Source organism: Aquila chrysaetos, chromosome 7 (assembly GCF_900496995.4).
Source record: "Aquila chrysaetos chrysaetos chromosome 7, bAquChr1.4, whole genome shotgun sequence".
Taxonomy (NCBI): Eukaryota; Metazoa; Chordata; class Aves; order Accipitriformes; family Accipitridae; genus Aquila; species Aquila chrysaetos.
In genome coordinates, this window is record NC_044010.1 from 3,075,981 (window position 1) to 3,092,585 (window position 16,605).

The following is a 16,605-nucleotide window of genomic DNA, read 5'->3' on the forward strand; positions in this document are numbered from 1 at the left end:
GAACGGTGAGCGACAGGGAAACGAGCCAATCGCGTCCTGACAGAGCCCCCCCCCCACCGACGTTCCCGCCCTCACGTGAGTTGAACCGATCAAGAGTGAAAGCGAAGCCGGTAGCGCCGGCCGGCAGCCAATAGGCTGAGGGAAGCGGAAGGAGCGTGCGCTGCGATTGGCGGCGCCGGGAGAAGGAGGTGGTCTCCGGGGTTGTTGCTAGGTAGAGTAAGATGGCGGCTTTGGACAGGGTCAAGGTGCTGGTGTTGGGCGACTCCGGTGAGTGTCCCTCCCCCCCGCCCCTTACGCGCGCGCACAGTGAGGGCGGGGGGCGTCGTCGCCCCCCCCCCCCCTCCCCGGAGGTGCCGGGCGGCGCATGCGCGCCGCGCCGCTCCGCTCCGCTCCCTCCCCCGCCCACCCCGCCCGCCGCCTGACTGGAAACCGTCCGGCGGGAGCCCCGGTTCTCCGAGCTGGGCCGGCCGGGGGCTCTGCCCGCCTCCCGTCGCGTCCCCTGGGGCAGGGAGTGCGGGTGTCAGCCGGTGGTCCTCGGGGCTTTGCTCCTTGCCTCCCTCCCGCCTTTGCCCCCCGGCCGTTGGGCGCTGACCGGTGGCCGTTCCCCGCTACTGCCGGGACCATCCGCGTTTAGTTAGTGCTTCTGCCCGTCAGCTCTTGGGCCTTCTTTACCTGCCCTTGCGTGATCTCCCAGGAGTTGTCGCTCTGTGTGCACTTGCAGGTGTCGGAAAGTCTTCGCTTGTTCACCTCCTATGCCAAAACCAGGTGTTGGGAAACCCGTCCTGGACAGTGGGCTGCTCGGTGGATGTTCGAGTAGGTGACGTGCCCGGCCTCTGGTAGCCCTTGCTTAAAGTGTAAGGGAAGAGAAGGGCCTTTACTTTTTTTTTTTTCATTTTCATTACTTACCACCCCAGAAGGAGGTGTGTTTCAATGTTTTGTTTTGCTAAGCTCTTAAACTTTTGGAGCAAAAAGTATTAAATGTGAGCCAGGTGCTTGTGTGAGCAAGTTTTGGTCTTCCAAGGTTGTCGAAAACAGACAAGATATTTGTCAATTGTAGCGCCTCTCCTTACTGCAGTGGGCAGTGGTGTGTTACAAGTCATGGAGTGGACAGTTTGAGTCAGAAGGCACGGAATTTAAACCACGCTTCCCTGAGAAACAGTTAATGCACAGCTAAATTGTCAGCCAAATTTATTGAGGAAAAACAAGTTGCTTGTTTAATTTGAGGGTACTGACCGTGACCATACAGTTGCTTCTCATGTCTGCTCACTGCAGGACCTACTATCAGAGGAATGAGGATATTCATCTAGTAGTTTTTTGGCCCATCCTACAATCCTCATGGGATAGTGATAAACGCTTTTTTCCTTCATCACTCTTCGCCGCATTCTGCTTGAAATGCACTGCTGTAGGTTAGGAATATATTTCCAAAATTTGGTGAAAGAAACGTGGCAGTCCTGTTTGACTGTGGAGCAAAACTACCTAGCAGATCCAGGGGCAAAAATTATTGATTGATTAATTCAGTTGAGATGTCAGTGAGAATTTGGAGAGGAGAAAGATGTGGTCAGTTGGAATCCGATGTGGTCACCTGTGTTAATATTCTTGCAGTACTACCATGTGGGTTTTAACAACTGTAAGAAGTCGTGACCTTACTTTTTCATCTGCTTTAGCAATGTGCTATTTCTAAGCACATCATGAAGCATTAGGTTTGTTAATATTGAGGTGGAGAGGATACTCCCTGCTGACTCACCAAGCTCCATTTCATATAAGAGCTGTGGTATCGAGTGACCACTTTTGACTCATTCCATCTCTCTTCTACTTGAGAGATTTGAAATGGTGTCAACATGAGAATTCACAAATTTCTATCCAAGTACAGTAATTCTTTCAGCTGAATGTATAAGTGTTGTGTGGATTAACTCCTGTGAGCTGGTGCTGTGGTTATGTATGATGTGAATTTTTCATCAGATCCATGACTACAAAGAAGGGACTCCAGAAGAGAAGACCTACTACATTGAACTGTGGGATGTTGGAGGTTCAGTGGGTAGTGCCAGTAGTGTGAAAAGCACACGAGCGGTATTTTATAACTTGCTGAATGGTAAGTTTGCTTGGTGTAAATCTGGTTTTGGTGTAAATCTGGTTTTGGTGTAAATCTGGTTTTATCACTGTTTCTGTTATAAGCTGTCTCTTGATTCTGGGGCAGGATTCCTTTAAGTCTGGCTGAGGGCTATATTGTTCTCTTTTCTGATTCCAGTACATTTATACAGGAAAAAATCTGATACCATTTGTAGGCAGAATTTTATGGATTCAGTTTTGAACTGAAAAGCTATTTTAGGCAAACCTGTGCAAGATGGGCTTTATCAGCCTTTCACTTCAGTCTTGTGCAGCTGGCACAGCAGGGAGTCTTTGAAGTTGCAGTGGTGTCTCTTCCAGCTACACTTGCAGACATAAAGGTTGCCTTCATCTTTCCAGGCCTGATATACATGCAAAAATATGATATATATTTTCTTGTCTGTTCAGTTCCAAAACCTACAGCAGGGAAATAAATATTTGAATTTACATGAGCTTTGATAGTTATGCCCTATCCTGGGAGACTTGAACTGTTCTCCCATAAAATTGCAATATGCTGATAACCATCTTGCCTCTACTCATTTAATTTGCCAGACTATTTTTAAGAATTGAATCTTGCAACTTGCTGTATATAGAAAGTGTGTTATGCCTTCTGCTGAGATACTGACTTAAAGGCCTAGTAGTTTACCTGTACCAGTAATAAGAGCAAATAAGAGATTATAAGCTTAACGGTGCAGTGTTTCAGTTGTTACTTTTTGGCATCCAAGGACAATTCACTAAAAATACATGTATACCAGATTAACAACTGCTTCTGAAAATCTGTCTCAAATCTCTGTTCTGTTTGATTCTCTTTTCTTGTTCCCAGTCATTGAGGGCCTTTCAATAATGTGTTAAGCCATACAATAAACATTTTTGCTCTGTGATTATTTAACTAGTTATTTCTTCCTCCTTTCCCAGGAGGAAAACTGTGTGTAGGTACCTCTTGCTTATATTGTTAACCAGACCTCTGTAAATAAGGTTTGAGCTGAGTTGTGCCCTCAAAGCAAGCCTCTTTGATATATGAAAAGAATGGATTTCTTTTTGACATCAAATCCACAGTATGCCAGCAAGTGTGGGTAAGACTTGGAAATATCCTAGAACAGCCCATTAGGAGATGAAATCTTGAATTTATGTGTCTGAACTATAATTGATGGTGTTATTAAAATAGAGTTATTTATCTCCACTGCCTGAAAGGTATTATTAGGCAGCTTGCATATGAAAGCTGTTGACTTTGGTAGTTAGCCTTGGCTCTGGTTTCTTTCATTAGATTAATTCCTTCATTAGAGCTTGTCTCACAAATTGCCTCTGTTTGACCTGATTTAAGAAGAGAAGATGAATGCGTTCCTTCTGCCTGACTGCTTGTGCTTTCTGGGCTTGCAGTGGTCTGAAAACCTGAGATCAAAAGACAGTTAATGTTTGGTTGTGGCAGCATCTGCACAGGCTGTGAGGGAGACCTGGCTGTTGACAAGGTTAGGTATGGTTCGCTTTTGGTTTGACTGTAGATCTTCTGCTTTGGTCACCCTGCATCTCGCACGCAGACTGTGATAGTCTAGGATAGTGACTAGGCAGTAAGGCTGTGGCTTGCAGACGTTAATGGGGGAGGAACATTTCCTTGAGTAGTCATTGGTCCTGCCTGCTCTTTTTCGATGTTGACACAGTCTTTTTCTGCTGGTGCAACTAACTGTGTAGGTTTTCGGTGAAGCAGATAAGGGAACCGACCAATCAAAAATATAACTGAGAAAGAGTGTCTGGAGGTGGAGAGTGTTTCTTACAGATTATGCAGCAGTACCTCTGAAATCTGTTGCCCTAGGCCAAGTTACGTTGTATCAGGCTTTTTCTCCCTACCCTGGGTGTGGACACGCAGCAAGTTGCCTTTTTATGCTGTTACTGAGATTAAATGCTTTGAAATAGGGCTATGGTTGCGATATGCTGGGAACTCTCATAGGAGAGTCTGTGCACAGTCGTGTAGGGTAGTGGAAAATGTTTGTGGGAATGTAGTTTGTTTGTAGTGTGTACAGTGGCTGGCACCTTTGGGAGTTAAGGTGAAAGATTAAATTAATAAGTTTTGTCCACCTGTAGGCTGTGAAGTGTGTTGAGAACAAATCCTGATGAAGATAAGGGATATAATTCCATTGTGTCCTTGAATTCATGATGGTTTGAAGTCTGGAGGAAGTGGGAACATTCCACAGGTTGCAGAAGGTGTGAATAAATAGAAGAAATTTGCTAGCAGGAGTTGGTAATTGAGTTAGGAACTGTGGTTATCAGAAGTGGGTGTCTTAATAGCACAGCTAGGAAGTTTGGCTGGCTGTTTTTCTACCTCAGAATTTACATTTTGAAGGATCATGGTAATGAAAAATGCTAGAAGCTTAATCTTAAATACATGAAATCTTATTAATTCATGTTTCTACCAACCATTTGGTGGACTGTGAAATTTATCAGAGTCTGTTTCCCCTTTAGATACCTCCCCAAGTATGTAGCATTAGTTCTTGAAAATGTAGGAAAGCAATAGTGCTCTCTAAACTCTTTGAAACAAAGAAATAGCCTTTAGACTTCTTAGATACTGTGACAAAAAGATAGTTATGTTTACCAATTAGGTAAAACAGAGAAAGGCTAAATTCTCTGCTGCAGTAATACAAAGCTTCAGCATCATTAGGACTAGACAGAGCAGAATCAGCGAATGCCTGCAAGCCTCTTGCAGATTAAACCTTGAGGTGGCTGTTCGTTTCCTCCTTTCATCAGAGTTTTCCCTTAGCGCTTATCCAATTCCTGATAAGCAGCTTTAAAAAACCTGTTGCATCCTGATATTTTCAGCTTTACTCATTCACTGTAACTGAACCGCTTATACATCCCTTTCTTCATTCTCAGATATCTGGGAACCTGCAGATGTCATTTTGGTAAGATAAGGAAAAAAATATATATCATTAAATAGCATCTTGCTGCCTTCTCTTTCACTTTAGGGATAATTTTAGTGCATGACTTAACCAACAAGAAATCATCCCAGAATTTGTATCGCTGGTCTTTGGAAGCACTCAACAGAGATGTCGCTCCAACAGGAGTTCTTGTGACAAATGGGTGAGTGAAAAACATACATGCAGGGTTAAGACACAATAATTCCAAGCCATTATGGAAGTCTTTGTCTCTAAGGCTACTTGAAGCCCACATGAAATTAGATGTGGCTAGACTTTTAAGAAAGAAAGAAAAAAATGGGGGGATATCAAAGAAAATCACTGTTCTTTTTGTTTTACACTGCCAGTCAGGCCATTCTGCCAGTAGATTCCCAAGCTGTATGACAGAGACATTGCTTTAAGGGAAAAGATGTTTACTGTGTCCTTCATTTGTCTGAGGCCTCTAAGAGTGGGTCCAGTCCCTGATACCTGAAGACTTGTGTGTCTGTACTGACATGTGCAAAGCCCTTGTACAGGAATTGTCATGGGATAGCATGTCTCTGTTCCAAAAGGCTTTCCCTCCATGCACCAAGACTGAGGAAGTTCACTTAATTATTTGTTGTTTTGGGTGATGGGGGAATTATTTCAGGAATGTGGCTAAAAAAGAGCTTAGAAAACTCTGCTTAAACAGCATGTTCATAATTAGCTTTCCAACATCTTGTCAAGTATTTCCTCCTGTACCTCCGTGCTCTGGAGGTACATGTAGTCAAGGAGGTTTTAAGATCATTGATAAACCTCACACAGGAGCAGGGAAGCAATAATAAGGGCTAGCTTTTTGTGGGAAGAATATCAATTGTTTATATGCCTGTGCTGATACACAGGTGTTTCTGTAGAAACATGGGAGAAGGAGAAGAGGGTTTGCATTGTATAAACTGCAAATTTCTCCAGTTTTTCCCCATACAGGTTCTTCACGATAGTTTTTATTTTCAAAAGCTTAACTTCCATCAGGGCCGGATGCTCAGCCACTAGCAATTGCTTGGTCAAGTTGTTGCTGTTGGTTGTAAAATTACTTTCTAGAAAGCTTGGTTTAGGTAAAGATGAAAGACAAGCGATTATCCTAGCTGAGGAGAATGATTGGAGCTTGGATTTGTGATGACATTTAATTGCAATATTATTAATTTTATAAAGGCTCTCTTTGGTCGTTATTCATATCTGAATCAAAGCTTGTTGGAATTCAGCTTATGGCGGCTACCTTTCTTGAATGTAGAAGAATTAGCAACTTGACAGCACACAATTGTTATTGCAACTCTCTTTGATCTGACGTGGAAAGGGGTAGTGTTTCACAGTTGCAATTTATTTCATTATCCCTCCTTAAAAAGTGTATGTATGTAGGAACTTCAGATGTTCAGAGATGCCAGCTCCCTGATCTGTCTCTGGTGGCTGCATACGCTTGGTACAGTACTGGAATTCCTATTTCTTTCCTGCTTGTGTTAGCATTTCTTCTGCGGTTCATCTATGCTGAGAAGAAATCCAGCTCAAGTGGTTTCTTTTCTCTTTCCTTTCAATTCCTGTGAGGTGACTTAGGTGCAGAAGCCCTTCCTTAATTTACAGATACAGCACATTCTCACTTAGATAAATAGTGACCCTTAATAAATAAATGACCGTTATTTGAAAGGAACAGGGGAACTGATGGTGCCCCTGTGCCCATTTACATGACCATCGCTTCATTCAGAATTGTATTTGTTTTCCTCATCAGTGACTATGACCGTGAACAGTTTGCTGATAACCAGATTCCACTGCTGGTAATAGGAACTAAGCTGGATCAGATCCCAGAAGCCAAGCGGAATGAAGTTTTGACCAGAACAGCTTTCTTGGCTGAGGATTTCAATGCTGAAGAGATAAATTTGGTTGGTATCCTTGTCACCAGTGTTGTTTTATATGGGAGCAAGTCCCGATTTTTAGTAAGTAAAGATGACAAAAACTGGGCTTTTGGAGATTTTCTCAGTAATGCTGGAGTCATGCACATTTTGATTGGCCACCCCCCCCTTGCTTGACGAAACGATCGTCTTTGTTTCACTATAGGGAGGTATAAGTGGTGTTAGATAAGGTCACCAAAGCTTAGAATTGGTGGTTGGGAGTTAAGTTTTCTCTTCCCTGTTCTTAGTTCTGACACAGACTATCTTTGAATGAAACATCAAGATCACTTTATTTTTAGAGAGAGAGAGAGAATGTGTATATGTATAAAAATGTGTGCTGCGTGAATGCTTGTATATACACACATGCACGCACTATCTCATGTGTAGCCTGTACAAATTATTAGCTGACTGTATAGCTGGTGGCAGAAGAAGACGTGGAGTGCATAGGGATGTACTTAGAATTCTCCAATTGATTCACAGAACAGAAGTTGGCCTTTTCTCTCAAATGACTGTGGAGCAGAAATCAGCAGATACACTGTGTTTTCCCTAGCTGATTGCATGTGCGTGTGTCAGGGGAATGAGTATGCTGATTTCTGTGTGTATGGCTTCCTTGCATTGATTTCCTTGTGCTTGGTTTGTTGTTGTCTTGTGTGTGTTCTAGGATTGCACCAATCCTCGTTACCTGGCTGCAGGTTCATCCAATGCTGTCAAACTAAGCAGGTTTTTTGATAAGGTAAGTCAAGTCAATTAAATTATGTTTTATTGTTCTATGTATTGAATGCTGTCTGTGATTTGAACATGTAACAACAGTTAGCTGCTCCTTTCACATTCTACTTTTTGAGTTGGTTCAAACCAGGTGTGGGGAGGCCAAAGGTTGGTCTGCTCTTGGAAACCTCCAGAAAATAGCTGATCTGCTGGAAGATTTGATTCTTGATCTGCACAGAGCAATGAAAAAGAACTCACAAATGTGCAAAGACACTCTGCATATGCTTTTGGAGTCCTTTGGCAGGCCAGAGGGTTTGCAGTGTACTAAGGTAGTAATGTGGGGAGTTACAAGACTATGGTTAGCTCTGTTGATCCTTGTTAAAGCAAACTTTAGGCATTAAGAAATTTGGCGTATTACTCTCCCTTCCTGCAAAAGACAGCATCAAGGCCTGTTGTGAAAATGACAGAGATGCTCTGGTTTAAGTGTACCTTGGACAAAGATAGCGTAGTGGAGCAGATCATCTCCCGTAACAGATCATGCTTTAGAGAAAATTTGGCCTGAATTTTCTTTGGTGGAGGCTGTAGATTTTACAGGGTGATACAAATCACTTTTTGATTCTTAGATTGATGGTTCTGCCTCCATAGGTATCCTTCAGCACAGACAGTGTGTGCATCATTCTCAGACAGCAAGTCAGGCTACCTCTTCTCAAGCATCACCTATGCCCAGGGGGTACTCAGAACCACTGGAGTTATGCACCTGCAGAATGAGCTTTTTCTAGTGCTCAGATCCGCTGCACCTGCAGAGAGGGGTGGGAATAACTGACTCTGATGCAGTAAGGAGACACCCAAACCATCACCTCCATTACTAAAGAGGGCTGACTAAATTAGCTGTGTAGAAGTTGAGGATAACACAGCTTTACTAAGGATGGTTGGAGGTGGCAACTCCTTCTATGTGTAATAGAGCATTGCACTTAAAGCAATAGGCCTGGAGCAGGGGACATGGGTTCAGACCTTGTCCCAGTTAGCCATGAGTTTCAGTGCTCATATGTGAAGTGCAGATTGGAATCTGAGGTTATGCATATGCTGTGCCAGCTAAGGTCATTCTCTGTTCTTCCCAGGTGATAGAGAAGAGATACTTCTTAAGAGATGGCAATCAGGTTTGTCATTTTTTCCTCTTTTTTTGTTTTGTTTCTCCCTGTGTAATGTGAACTGCTGACAGAGTCCTCTATAAAACATGGGCTTCATGTGACCTAAATGATAATTTGTGCTGGTAGTTGAGTTTTTAAATCTGTGGGACCACAGCTGTTTTGGATAGACAGAAAAATGGCTGACTTTTGTCAGCTGAAGTATTTGTCTGTAATGTGATTGGCAGTGAAATAATTTAAGTATGCTAACATAGTAGAAGTTGCAAGAGTGAGGTAAGATGGGCAAATAAGATCTCTTCCAGATCTGTCAGCTTCAGGCTGCTTGGTTACAGATTTAGGCCAGAGATGCTGTCCTGAAGGTCAAAGAAAAGGCTTTTTTTGCACAGCTGGAACTAGCATTTTATGTTTTGTACAGGTATTTTTCATAGAACCAGTGGAGCCACAAGGAAAATGGCAGTATGATACCAGCTTGTAATTCATTCCAAAATGGCTGAATTAACTGTTTTCAGTACAGTTGGTGAAGAACTAGCAAAATGACTCTCGTGGTTTGGGCAGGCCACTTCAACTTTTTGTGCCCCCCACCTTCCCATGTCTAGTCTACCATGCAGGGAGTAGCGAGGTTCCATTTATCATATCTGTGAGGTGCTTGCAAATTACCATGAATAGCGCCACTGAAATACAATCGAATGTATCGTTAGATGTAGCTATGCTGAAAGCCCCTTAGGGAGAGTGGGGAAAAAAATAGTCACAAATTACAAAATGCTTACTTTCTTTGAGCATTTTTTTAATGCCTTTTAGAAATAAATTTGCTTTTTCCTGTTTCAGTTCTGCATGATGCCTTTTTTTCCTCCCCCCTCCCCTCCTCCCCACATTGTAGTGAAAGGAAGTCTCCCTTTCATGGGGATAATAGCTCAATGCAGAAATCTGCATGTGTGCTGGTTGTCTTTGATGCATGATGTAAGATTTTTATTTTTCTTATTTGATCATTTTTAGTGGCTAGCCAGGGATTAACTTTATATTCTTTATGGCCACGTGCCAAAGATTACAGCCTTCTGATGACTACTTTCATCTGCCTCACTGAAAACAGCTCAAAAGCTTAAAACAAATCTTAAGTGGTGGTCAGTCATATTTAAAGAGACAAAATCCAAATTTGGAACCGGAGATTTCATTATAACCTTTTAACATTATTATTTGAAATAATCTACATAATGTAAATCTTACAAATGTGTTTGTGGGTTTTCTACAATAGGTCTCTTCGATCACTCGTGTTTTGAGGTATTTCCATTATAGACTTCTTCAGGATGAAAAGAATGATAAGTTTCAAATTGTTTGTAGCTATGACTTTGATCAGATCTCAGATAAATAAATAATTGTTACTCTTGATTAGTGACTTGGATATAAAAAATGCTAAAGCAGATAATTTTTTACCTATGGTGTCCTGCTACTTTTTAGTTATAATGATTGCATTTTTCCTTTTTGAATTCCCAAAGCAGTTTTCATGAGATGAACCTTTGTGCAAAATCTGCCTGATTTTTCCCTTAGAGATGATTGCTTTTCAGAGATGAAAAAACAATTCCTGAATGAGTACCTTGCATATCTGTTTGAGTTTTGGGCCTGAAAACCCTAACTAAATTTAAATTGTGGGGTTTTTATTGGACTTTTATTTTGGGTAGTCGCTTTAACTTTCTCAGTTTACCAATGAAGTGTGTAACCTAAGCAATCCACTTTGTATTGTAAATTACATTTTTGTCCCATACCATCCATACATGCCCATGTTCTCCTGGTGTGGAGTGCTTGGTTGACACCTTCCATTTTAATACACTGTATTTCCTATGAGAGTGTGGAATTGTTTTGGTAGGATGTGTTTACTGGGTCTGCTGTTTCTGCTTGTGTGTAGTTAGATATCTAAAAGTTACTCTGGACTGTAATCAAATTGTTTTATGATGCCAATAGGGCAGACATCTTAAACAGTATTAGAAAGCAGTGCATCTCTTTCCTCTGGGGGATTCACGGATGCATTGGACTGCAAATCTGTTTGAAATACCGTTAAGCCAGGGAAGCTTCTGATGGTTTCAAGTAGATTTTCTTTGTAAGCACTCATTGTCACAGTGTAAGCAGTATCTACAGATTGGCTGCAAAAGCAGGAGTGCTAATCCTTTGCATTGTTGCAGCCATTTCTATTCTGGTGGTTTTCTTAAAGCTTTCGGCAATTGATAAAACTGTACTTTCAACTACCAGTGAAGTGCTGCCGTGTCAGGTTAGAAGGCATAAAGTCTCAACAGCTCTTTAATAGGACTTGGTAATACTATTTTGTAGTATTATGTATGCATTTGAATCTGAGGGGAAATACAGACTTTGAAATCTGTAATTAACTGGTTTAGGATTTGCCCAAGAAATTAAGACTTTCATTGTAACCCTTGCCAAAAAGCCTTAAGGAGCTGCATTGAAAAAATGAGCCATGCTCAAGTTTTGCAGCTTGTTTAACTAATGGTGCTCTTCTAGCAGTAAGCTGAAGCATTTTAGTCCTGATGCTGGAGATGGTGTGGATGAGGAAGGCATTGTTGCAGTTGGCTTGGTAACAAGCACTCAAATGTGGGCTAGAGGGGGAGCTCATGCTGATTCTGACATGATGACTTATCTTTCCTGTCTCTAGATTCCTGGCTTCTCTGAAAGGAAAAGGTTTGGAGGAGGAACACTGAAGAGCCTTCATTATGATTGAACACTGACGAAGTGGAAGATGACTCCTCCGAGTTCCTAACGACATTCCCATTCTGACTGGATGCTTAAAGACAGCAATGCTTACATCAAGCAGAGTAAAATGATATTACAGCCAGGTAGACTGCTGAAACTACTTTTGCTGGAAATGACTTGAGGAAGAATTCCAAAAATCTTACCTGAAGCCTAGAGTGTTTCTTAGGATTGCAGGCCTTCTGGATATATGGGAACATTTGGGGAAAGCGTGCAATAAATTGAATGCCTCTCGCACTGCTGTGGGAAACTTTATCATACGCAGCACGTATATGTGGCATTTTTGCCTCCATTTTGGAAAACTTATGGACAGTCTTTGCAATGAATTACATTCATCTTACCTCTAAAGGAAAGATGACACTGAGTGGGCTTCTCATTTACAGTAAAATGAACAAAGCAAGTGAGCAAAATGTAAGGATGGGTAAGGAATGGTCTGGAAAATAATAGAATGCCTTCATTAAATGTATGGTGTTGTCTCAGCTGGAACACACTGTTCAGCCCTATTCAAAAGGATAAAAGAAATAGGCAAGAGATGAAAAAAGATTTGAAGCCGTAAAAAGAAAATCATGAGTAGAAAACAAGCGGTATTAATTCTGCTGCTTAAATTAAAATTGTTTACTTTGGAGAGGACAAAGTGAATCAGGTACTCCTGTTTATTTTTTCATAATCGAGTGTGGTCTTGTTCTTAAACTAAAAGGCAGTGAATTGAAAGCTGATGGAAAAAGTGTTTTTATACAATGCTTATTTGGAACAAATGTGACATGGTCTTACTGAGCCTGAGGGCTTAGCGGATTCAGAAAACATGAAATGTAAGAACATCTTCTGAATTAGAATGGATAGAAATTTAAAAGGGATATAAAGCCCTGTAAAAAGTAGGAACTGAGCATGATTAGAAGGGAATTTCTATGATAGGGATGTTTCCTTTTCATATTTAGTACTAAGGATAAAGGAGATTTGACCTGGTCTGATCTACTGTGCAAACTGTTGTCTTCCTAGATAGCCCAAGCTTTGCATGGTTTCTCACCTCCCCAGAATTATATGGAGTGGTAACAGCCAGATTTAAGCCAGTTTTTTCTTTCCTCTCCTTCCTCACAGTGACCTCTAATGGTTAAGCCTCTGGCAAAGGCTAAGAGATGGAGTTAGATATAAATACAGATTAATAATAAATGGGGATAGAAGAAAGTAAAATGCTGGTGTGAAATTGACAGTGAGCAGAGTTCTGCAGTCTCTGCATTACATCTGCCTGCAGCTCTTCTCTAGCAGCTCCTTGGAAATAAATGGAAAACTGCCTATTGCCACTAATCGGGTTCTGTCTTAGGGTAACCAGATCTGGGCTCCCTCAGCTCCCTTAGGGACCAGCAAGACTTAAACAGAACCTGGGTGGGAGACAAGTGAGCTGGGACTATTTCTTCCTTCACCCTGTGGCTTCTTTAGGAGAACTGGAAGCATTGCAGAGTAAGGGAGGCCATTTAGTTTAAGATGCTGCATGAAGCAACGGTTGCGCGGGTCTTTGATTTGGACGAAGCAACTTTCGAAAACAGGCCCCTTCAATTAATCAAAAAAAGGAACATTACTCAGCATGCTGTAAGGTGGCCTAAGGCCTAATTGCAGCTTACCTGTATTTGTGTGTTTCGCTCCTCAGACTCCACAAAAAAGGAACAAAGTCTTTGTATGAGAAATCTTGTGAAGGTCAGTTCTTGCTCCAGGAAGGAGGAGAGAATGCCTAAGTCATGTGCATCGGTGGGACTGAAGGTTATGACAATCAGGATTCAGGAGCAAATTAGAAAGAGATACTGTTGTGGTAGGAGGGAGAGAAGATAAAGAGAGTAGTACCAAGGAAAAGTAGAGCCTGTGGGCAAGTGGTAGAAGGTTAGCAGATTGAGAAGGAAGTGTGGTTGAGGCTGTGGCTCCTGCTCCAGCCTCAGCTAAGTCTGCCTGGGCTCATTCATCCAGCTGTGAGCCACAAAACTCCTCCCAGGATATCTCCATCCACTCTTGAACTGACCTGTGTTGGTCTACAAGTGACTTCATGGTCAGTCTTGCTGTCCTATCCGCAAAATGAAGGAGGCTTCCCTGGAGGCATGGTTCTGAAGTATCTGTTTATCAAATTGTAGTGTCTTCAGTACATCGGGAATTAAAGAGTTCACCCTTTTTTATTTTAGTCTAGATGTTTAACTTGAAGAAAACGAGGACCTGAGTTGTTCCAAGCTGTTTCTGTTGTCACAATATTTATTCTGATATCACCACCCTTAACTTTGTCCTGTCATAAACAAATCATTTAACTTCAGTTGTTAGTTTTAATGCACTGAAATCCTTTAGAGAGCTGTCATTTGGTTATTCTAAAAGGTAAAGGCTAAGTTTCTGTGCTGTCTCCATCAATAGCCCTGAAAAGTGATTGCAGACCCATCTCACCATGATTGCAGTGTTTTAGCATTTGTGGTCGCAGATTAGAATAGATTGCTTTGTAAAACACCTGTGTGGTTTTTTTCCATGTATTTTTACCCACTTTTCTTCTCGCACTTCTTCAGGGCCAAGTTAAGGATATTGGCATACTCTAGTTATGTTTAAATATAATCCTGAAATTTCATGGGTTTCCCATGCTTGGGTTTTGGATAATTGCACTATCCCGTTTTGTGTTTTTTACATTTACATGACTGACACACACTGCAGCTCCCTTGAAATAGCTCCATATGATTTTTGTTTGGAGTGGTAGCTTCTGTTTTCCTAAATGTAATGCAGAGGCAGAACGGACTGATAATTATACATTGGACAAACCATGGGAATTGGCAGAAGTTGTTGCAGGCACCGTTAGCCTGCTGTCTTGGTGTAGTGTGGGATTAGGTGCATCTTTCTCTTTATTTTAATCGGAGGTAATGGCTCCATACACAAGGGCCACCAGTTTAGCACCGTACTTTGGTTATACCCATATTGTTGTGTGTAGAGCAAGAATATCTCACACCTGCTGTGGTGTATATCAAATGTCAGGATCCAGCAGGCAATGTTGAATGACTATCCCAGTTATTCTTTTTATTGACTTTACCCTTACTCACTGCCCCATCCCTTCCATGCTTCTGCTTTACTTCTATCTTAAAATGCTTAAAGATCAGTTTTAAATTGTCACTAAAAAAAAGCTGTGTTGATCTTTCCCCCAAATATTCATTGTCCAGCCAAACCCTTTTGGTTTTTGTATCACAAGCTTGAGTGTAGTGGTTATCTTACACCTGTGTTGTTGGATTCTATGACACTACGTTATCTTAGCTATTTTAATACAAATAGGTCTCCAGTCCAGATTAGGTATCTTATTTGTTTAGATCTCAGCAGGTAACCACAATTAGGTATAGTTTTTCCTTTTTAGGGCAAGGTGCTGTGTAATGGAGTTGTGTATGTTGATGACATTACATTTATTTTTAAAGGAAGTGCTAGCTTCTTGTCAGAACCAGGAGTGTGTGAGCAGCTGGAGTTAGTTGCATTGCTGTTTGCACCTCACCTGTTTTCAGCTGCCCAGAAAAGGTTCACCTCCAAGCTTGGGGCTGTGACATCAGACAACTTCTTTGTGTCACACGTTGCTCCTCCTTCTATGTGTTTCACCTTTCTTTTCTCTGTGACCCCCATGCCCTCTATGACCTTTCTGTCTTGCCTCTGTCCACCCATATCCCCATGCTCTGTTCCTCCAGCTCCCTTTCTCCCAACTTCTATCCCTCTTTCTCTCCTCAATTCCCATGTCCCACCTGTCTGACCCCTCTGTGTCACCGAGGGTCACAAAGACCCCTCTCTTTGTGCCCCCTGCTCCACCCTCTGGTTCCCCCTTTCTTCCCATTTTCCTCTCTGTTTCTCTCTGCCATGCTTTGTCTCTCTTGCTGTACCACTTGATTTCTCTCTTTGTCTCTCTGTTTGCCTCTCTGCCTGTCTCTGTCTCTCTGTTTTCCTACATCTCTCCTTCTCCTTCTGTCTGTTTCTCTTGTGTCTGTCACAGGCACACATGTTTCACATCAAAGCACTCACACTCCATTCCTTTAAACTGGAGCTACTCAATCTCTCCGTGTGACTTCCCAGGCAGACATGTATGCCCAGATGCTGTGTACCAGAGGGGTCAGCGAAGATGGCTCATGCAGGTACATGGGTTAGACTTTCCATGCACACACAGGTGAAATGCATAGCTAATAAACAATGAGCCTCTCCTCTTCCCAAGGGGCTCAGCAGAGCTTTCTGGTTTATTTATGACCAGTCTGATGAGTGAGGGGATAGTCAGAAGCATGAGTATATCCTAAATATGGGAAAATGCCCCAAATCTGCCCCTCTTGATTTCCATGCAGAAAAGTAGGAAATCATATGTACAGTAGCCTTAAATTCTTGAGTATACGTTTTTGTTCTTGTAGCAACAGGATTGCCTGCTCTGTGCAGCAATCTTTAGCGAAGGTCCCACTGGCTTTAAGCATGTGAAACCTATCCAGTACTGGGGTTTTGGGTGCAACCTTAATACAAATTTTCATTATTGATAATATTTGCAGAGGCAGCTGCAATATGCTCCACTTATCACAAATGAGGTATGAACTGCTGTGTCGTAGCCTGCAGTCAATAGATTTTTCATTGAGGTATAGTGAAGTCGGGGCTTGAATCCTCATTTCTCAGTTGATAGGCGACAGACTTTACTGATCAAAAACCTACTTCTGCTTTTCAGGAAAGGGAGCTTAATCCTTCTATTTCTTTTGTTAGTCAGCTCTTCCCATTAGAAGTCATGTTCCTGTCTCACTTTCCTTACAAGGATGCCGTTTACTTTGATTTCTTTTGTAGGGTTGAGCAAGTCTGTGGCTTAGTGCACTAGTTTTCTTTGACAAAAAGCCATTATCATTATTGATGAACCTGTCACTGGCTGGCAAGTTACCAGAAACTGCTTAGAGGTAAAGCTTTCCTTAGGGTGTGCTTCGCTGCAGCACTGTGCGTTAGGTCCACAGACAGACACAGCTTTTGGAAAAAATACCATGTAGGTGTCAGGTGGAAGAGGGGAAGGAGAATAAAATCACTCCCAATTAATTTCAAGTGTCCAGTCAACAGCGAAGCTCTCCTACCTAGTGAGAGCCTGACATGTAGCCAAAAGTATTGTTCTTA

The 16,605-nt window shown here is 42.0% G+C and overlaps 1 protein-coding gene across 1 annotated transcript; it reads left to right on the forward strand.

Moving 5' to 3' along the window:
• Positions 1-38: 38 nt before the first annotated feature.
• RABL3 (RAB, member of RAS oncogene family like 3) lies at positions 39-12,138 on the forward strand. Its single transcript, XM_030021048.2, has 8 exons — positions 39-267; positions 722-813; positions 1,960-2,089; positions 5,058-5,172; positions 6,742-6,892; positions 7,563-7,634; positions 8,725-8,763; positions 11,405-12,138. Exons 1-8 carry the CDS (start codon positions 222-224, stop codon positions 11,468-11,470), a joined length of 711 nt encoding a protein of 236 aa, XP_029876908.1. The 5' UTR covers positions 39-221; the 3' UTR covers positions 11,471-12,138.
• The last annotated feature ends 4,467 nt before the right edge of the window (positions 12,139-16,605 follow it).

Bases quoted from the DNA above. Each gene is read 5' to 3' on its own strand.
- RABL3 (XM_030021048.2), top strand. From the start codon at position 222: ATGGCGGCTTTGGACAGGGTCAAGGTGCTGGTGTTGGGCGACTCCG. The intron at 814-1,959 runs GTAGGTGACGTG...ATTTTTCATCAG, and splicing joins GCTGCTCGGTGGATGTTCGA to ATCCATGACTACAAAGAAGG. The intron at 6,893-7,562 runs GTTGGTATCCTT...TGTGTGTTCTAG, and splicing joins ATGCTGAAGAGATAAATTTG to GATTGCACCAATCCTCGTTA.